Source organism: Octopus sinensis, unplaced genomic scaffold (assembly GCF_006345805.1).
Source record: "Octopus sinensis unplaced genomic scaffold, ASM634580v1 Contig14830, whole genome shotgun sequence".
In the NCBI taxonomy this organism is placed as follows: domain Eukaryota; kingdom Metazoa; phylum Mollusca; class Cephalopoda; order Octopoda; family Octopodidae; genus Octopus; species Octopus sinensis.
Genome location: NW_021833417.1, coordinates 71,011 through 77,851, shown reverse-complemented (window position 1 = coordinate 77,851; position 6,841 = coordinate 71,011). Strand labels below are relative to the sequence as shown.

The window sequence follows — 6,841 nt, the reverse complement described above, 5'->3', positions numbered from 1 at the left end:
GTGCGTATTTGGCAGAGTCCGACAAATGCTGGCGTGTAAGTGCAGTTTCCAAGTTCAGTACCAACTGATCCACTGTCTGTGGTTGCTGTCATTCACGAGGGAAATCGCGTTGGAAATTGCCTTCAAGTTTGGTTGGTGTGCCTCATTTGCAGTAAGAATGGACTTGTGTCGGCGATTGGGGGAATTCTGGCATTGGCTGTGAAGGAAAAAGTAGTGCGGGTGATTCTCTCGTTGTTCAGAGTTGTTGTGCTTTGCTATGACAGAATATGATTGCCGTGGAGTCTGTCGAGTCGGGGCAACGGAGGAACCTTCTGTTGGGGATATTCCAGCCGCGAGTGATCAGGACGTTGGAGGTGATGGAAGAAAAGTCATTCGACGACGAGGAGTTGATGCAGGACCTCGAATTCCTCATTGGGACATTGAAGGAGTTCATTCAGCAAATAAGGTTGGCACTCCACAGGCACTCCAGTTCATTCGACGAATACTTGACGGAAATTCGATCAGGACGACTGGAGTGGACGCCTGTGCACACCAGTGATAAATTCTGGGTGGAAAATGCGACCAAATTCAACGAGAATGAATATGGGACTCTCAGGTGTTATTTTGGGGAGTTTTGAAGGCGGGGATTTGATTGATTTGATCCGAGCGAATGAGGACTCCCTGACGACTGCAGTGGCAATACATGACATTGGGAATTACATCTCCGTCTATCCGTTGGGGAAATCGTTGTCTCTATTTTCTCCATTTGGGTAGGGCGGTTGATAGACTGGGGGGAAAGGCGTTGATATTGGAGTTTTTGAAGAGTACGGACGAATCTGTTTATCAGCAAGCATTGACTACTGTCCAAAAGATGATGGTCGTCAATTGGTAATTTGATTACTTTATTTGCTATTAGGGATTATCTGAATAGGAATCTCAAGGCAATGTAGTAATTAACACATTAACATATTTCTACATTTTATAACACTTTTGATTGATCACTATTACCACTTTAGTCTAAATAATGACATTAAAATCAACTTTGGCTGATATATTTTTTTGACTAGTCAGCACTCTTTAAAGAGAACAAGTTAGGGGAAAAAATATTTAATCAATGCGATGCGTTGTTTATCAACCACTAATCTATCGATTTCTGGATCCTTTGACGAAAGACACACCCGAATATCATGAACAACATTCAGCCTGAAGTAGTCGGACACAAAAGCAAAAATTGATTATATAATGTTTTGATATCTTTTTACACCAAAATTCAATTAATTGTGCAAATAAGGTTTTTGACTCGCAAGAATTTATTAATTCAATAAATTCTTCTTGAATATTTGAAGCTAAGTCATAAACTTTTACGGAAAAAGTATTGAAAAAAGCTCAAGATCTACTTCATTAATTTAAGGTATATATTTTTCAATTTCTTTCATTCATTTGGATTGACAGATTGTACTCTAAAAACTAGTTACAACCAACATAGCTGATGCTCCATTTGTGGTGCGTGCACTAAGATTTTGCCACAATAGATCTATCATAAGTAAAGTGTACCTTCTGTTTAAAAAAACGATTAACTGCATCGAAAATATCAGAAGCTTTTTATGTTTACAAATAAGGAATAATTGAACAAAAATTCCTCTGTTAATATTTTCCATATACTCAGTTTTTATTTTTGTTCAGTGTATATGGCACAAATATATCACACTTAAACGAGTAACTAAAAGCAATTTGCTTTTTCTGTTTGATAGAAATACATTTTCTTAACCAGATCATTTGGATAACCAAATAAGTCTGTGATTAATCTTTTCTAGGTGATCCCCTCTCATGCTCTTTGAACCAACAATTCTATTTGACGGTGACCTGGAGATGAATTATCTCTTTCTCTAATAGGATTAACTCCTTATGTATTAGATCCGATGAAGACATTGCACTTTACAACATGTTCAGAATTTCTTGCTGTCTTCAACTTAAGGAATATATTTTGTTAATAACTAACTAATATTAATGATTTTTAATAATATTAATTTTTTTAATAAATTATTAATAAAATCATTCCTGTGGTCGTTGTTGTCGTGTTGTACAAATGGGGAAAGGTTATCACAACTACATGTGTAAAAAGTTCTTTCATCCTCAGAATCCAGAAAACATTGAAAAAGTATTAAAAATTATATTAAAACAACCCAGATCTGGATGGCGCAACAACAAGCTGCATTCGATAAAAAGAAGCAAGAGAATCTAATCGAACAGTACAAGCGAGAACAAGATTACTTGGAAAACAAAGCTCTGTTAGGCGATAAGAAAGCAATTTACGGAATCAGTTTTCTGTACGAGCCTCCCTCAGGTCTTGTCGAGAAAGAAGTCAGTAATTCGTGACTAATCCCAAGGAACCCGCAGTGGAAGTAAAATTCGAATGGCAGAGGAAGTACAACGCTCCCCGAGAAATGTAATAATCTCCCCGACCTTGTTAGATTCGCCAAAAACAACACGGAATTGTTGGACCGTCCATTCGGAATAGAAGTGAGGAATGTCCGGTGTATAAAATGTCACAAATGGGGACACATCAGCACGGACAGTGTCTGTGAATTGTACCGTGTGAATTTGACGATGGAACCGGCCAATCCAGTGCCGTGCGAGCCGTTGAAGGATGCGTTGAAGGCGGCCATATCTGATGTGAAGAAACAAGTGCCTTCGAGTGTGCTCGAGCAGATAAAGGGGAAATATGTACTGACGGGGGTCATTTGTAGAGGAAATTGAAGAAGATGGACCAGAATTCGAGGGAGGTCAAATATTTGCTGTCGTTGGGCGAGGAGAAGGTTAAGAAAATGTACAAGTAAAGGCTTTTGGGGATTGTTTTAGACTGGCCAAAAAGAGGCGTAAAACTACTTCTTGATTTCATTTAGTAAATTAATTGTTTATTGTTCTCAATAGTAATCTCCCTTTTAGTTTTTTAAAGTCGGGTTAGGCAGTTTACCATCGAATATTGACATGAGCGTAGTCAAGCATCTTGTTGATTGAGTTGCATTTTTGTACAATTCAATATCTCTCTTGGTAGTTTTTATTAGTTGGGATGACGTTGCTTTATTATTTCTGTTTCTGAAAAAGTAACAATAAGTTGGATGTGATTTTTCTTTCATAGAAAGGAGAATAATTTGATAAAATGTTTAATTGGATGATCTGTTTCCGAATTAGATTTTCTCACATGATAGTATAATTGCCTCACTATCACAATATTATGTGGTTTCTATGACAATCTATTACTTTAAATGTTTTGGTCAGTAAAGTTCAAAGCGTAATTATTAATTGCTTACACTTCCGTTTCCTTATTGTGATAAATATCACATCTTTTAGGTTTGGTTGAAGATAATTCCTGTCCTTGTATTGTTTTTAGTCTATTAATATTTGTATTTTACTAAAGACACAACTGTGCATTTGAAAATATATATTTAAAAGATTCAGAAAGACGCAATAACATGTGACTTTGTTATCAGATTTCAAGAGGTATTTTATTGCCATTCTATGGAAAATCTTTATTTATAGTCAAATAGGTTGGTTTTGCAACGTTTCCGATATTTTGACTAATGAACAACCAACCTTCAGATTATTTATATTTCATCAATTTGAACAACAATAATGAGTTGTGCCCAGAAAATTTTACATACTTCCATTCAAATAATGATTTGTACACTACTGAAAACCATAACTGCTACGACTGTTGGAATAACAATTTGATTTTTAATCAAAATATTGAGAACAATAATTATTCGTCGATTCAAACCTACAATGAAGATAATCTTTACTTTGAACTGAATAAAATGTCATCACAATGTAACGAGCCTTCAGAACTTGCTTATTGTGAGGGACCAAGTGACTACTGTCAGAATCAACTAACTGAGTTTCCAAGACACGAGAAACTTCCCAAAGTAATTTCCAGTTTTAATGGTTTATACAAACATTCATATTTTAGAAAACATGAGACAAGAACATGCTAGAAGAAAACCATATTCAAGGCCTCAAATATCATTACTGGAACTAGAATTTGAAACAAACCGATATCTAACAAGAGAACGGAGGTGGAATATTTCACAGCAGCTTAGACTCAGTGAAAAACAAATCAAAATTTGGTTCCAAAACAGAAGAATGAAAATGCGCAAAATGATCGCTCGTTCAAAAGATCGGAAGGATTAGTTACGATTTACTTGTTTAGGAAAAACATATTAATTATGGAAAATTTTTTAATTTTCTTATTTTTATATCAAAATAACAATCTAATTATAAGCTTTACGAAACATTTTTAATTGTCAATTCCGATACTTCTAACCAAGCTTCATTTATGAATATCAAGCAATTCAATAGAGTGAATTTCTTTAACTTTTCCGTAACTTTTTCGTGATCTACATTGCCATCATTAGTATAAAATTCAATCAGTGTGCACATAGGAGTTGTCTATACCTGTCTTTGAATGATTTCATTATTCCTTGATCAAGGGGTTTTAACTTCGATGTTGTATTTAGAGGGGAAAAAGAGTTCGATGTTACTGAACTCTAAATCATGTGAGTGTACCAAATAAAATTAGAATTTTTTGGCAAAATCATTTCTTTGCTCAATTCTATAAGCTATTCTGAGAAATAACCATATGACATCAATGCTCTTTATTTGACGTGTATTCCATTTGTAAATTATTAATTAAATTTCTTCTTCCTTTAAAGCAGCGTGGATTTTTGGGTTTTCCAATAACAAATAGGTCAAGTTTTTCTCCAATCATACTAACCCAAAACATAACAGTTACTCCTTCTTTTATTGATTTATTAGACAGATTTTTGTCCGAATAAGAGTTAATGTTCTGTTGGACAAAAGTGTAAAAACAATCCAGTTTTGTCCAAATTAAAAATATTTTTTGAACAATATTCTACATTTTACACTACATATTTTTTTTAAGAAATATCTCCAATTGAAAGTTAAATTAATCAGAAATTAATCGGCCAGCAAGCCGGATGGAACAGCTGTTCCCACGCACAACGGCCAACAGGATCCTTTGGATTAGGAATGTAAATTCCCTAAATATTGTTCTAATTTTCTATTGTGGCCTTCTGTAAAATTTTCAATCACAGAGGTTTCAACAAATTGATTTTCCCCACATAAAGCACTGCAAGCAATTCAATATCGATTTTTACATTTCTCAAGCCATTCATTTGCTGCTTGAAATCCTTGAATATTACAAACTTTCGCCATTTTTAAAGATATAGACTTCAAAAGATATTCATTGATTGTAAATCCAAATGATCGTTTTTAAACGAACAATTCAAATAGATCTTTGTCGAATGATTGAGACTTGGGAAAGTAATTTTTTATTTTTTGATCATCTTTAAAAGTAGGTATTCGTTCAGTATTTTTCAGAATTTTGTTTATACAGTCCAGAGAAACATTGAAATAAATGGATAAATCGCGGTGTGTGTAATGTCTATTTTTATGATAAAATTCGATTATTTCCTTCTTTTGAAAAAACCATGAGCGTTTTCGACTTTCCATCATGCTAACAACTGTAGATCGTGTGATTTATTCATTTTTAAGAATTTCAAATAAACACATGTAAAAATATTAAATTTAATATTTTTTGTGTTCACACAAGATTTGACGTTCACTATTCTTTAATAGCAGTCTAATTATAAGTTGTGCATTTTGCGTTTGTTTTCTACTTAAACATTTGATCTCGAATGCTCTCGATTTTTAATACTTTTGATTTAATTCTTCCAATTTTCACTTCGATTTAGAAATAATTTCTCGAAAAAATTATTGCTGAGAACCTATTTATTAATAGAATAAGTGATTTCGCTAAAATGAGGTTTTACAATTTATTTTTAACGGTCTTGTCTTATTGAGAGGCTTTGGAACTAATTACAGTTAAAATAATTAGAATTATTAAGCCTGAATTAAATGTTAGAAGATATTCATAATGTTAGTTTGCTTGTTGATAAGTGTTTTTGTACAATTTCACAATTAAGAAGATAGCCAATGCGATCATAGCGATGACAAAACATACAAAAAGTGTAATAAGGGGTGCCAAATTTAGAGGATGTGGATTCGGATCGCATTCGGTAGCTAAATATTAGCTATGAATTGATTACCAGTTCCAACAAAGTCTATAACTCTGTCATCTCCGTAAAGCAGATACCTGAATTGTTTCATTGTTACATTTGCAATTCCAGGAAAATTAAGAAATATGCTTCTACAAATATGATAACCTCCTTTATATGCATAACTATATTTCTCGTTGTTGAAATATGGTTTGTTTCCTAAGAATATATTTATAATTCTGTTACCAATTAAAAGTATAGTTCTGTTGATATAATATTCTCCTACGTCGTTGGAAAGTCCAAAAAAAACGATTGTGACATGTTCTTCTCTAAGAGAAGCGACTGTTTGGTATCTAGAGACGTAACCTTGAAAATGAGAAGTGTTTTTGTACGAAATTGAAAGTAACTAACTCTCTAGAAATATTGTTGTACTTTATTTCCGGAGACATATTTCACTTCGATAAAACTACTTAGCAAAGCGTGGAGGTCGTGATCAAATTCATCATCTAAAGCCCAAAGTCCGGGATATCTTGGTTTAGGTTTCGAAGTTTCTGTGACTAAATGTTTAAATTTCATTAAAATTGACCCTTATTTTTACTGGTGGTAGCTGTTTTTTTGGTGGTGGCTGTTTTTTTGGTGGTGGCTGTTTTGTTGGTGGTGGCTGTTTTGTTGGTGGTGGCTGTTTTTTTGGTGGTGTCTGTTTTTTGTGTGCTGAATGTACAGAAGAAAAGACAAAAAACTAAAAATAATAAGATTAAGGAACATAGAAAAGAGGTCATCGGCATTTA

General features: G+C 33.7%; 1 protein-coding gene across 1 annotated transcript; it reads left to right on the top strand.

The window, feature by feature from the left end:
- The first annotated feature begins 256 nt into the window (after window positions 1–256).
- LOC115230188 (homeobox protein engrailed-2-like) lies at window positions 257–4,167 on the top strand. Its single transcript, XM_029800398.1, has 3 exons — window positions 257–445; window positions 2,167–2,344; window positions 3,947–4,167. The coding sequence occupies exons 1-3, from the start codon at window positions 257–259 to the stop codon at window positions 4,165–4,167; spliced, it is 588 nt and encodes a 195-aa protein (XP_029656258.1).
- Window positions 4,168–6,841: the final 2,674 nt, after the last annotated feature.

What these genes read in the sequence shown, in the direction of transcription:
- LOC115230188 (XM_029800398.1), top strand. Translation starts at nt 257, where the DNA reads ATGACAGAATATGATTGCCGTGGAGTCTGTCGAGTCGGGGCAACGGAG. An exon ending in GAGTTCATTCAGCAAATAAG is followed by an intron (nt 446 to 2,166) that starts GTTGGCACTCCA and finishes AAAACAACCCAG; the next exon opens with ATCTGGATGGCGCAACAACA. An exon ending in TCTTGTCGAGAAAGAAGTCA is followed by an intron (nt 2,345 to 3,946) that starts GTAATTCGTGAC and finishes TTCATATTTTAG; the next exon opens with AAAACATGAGACAAGAACAT.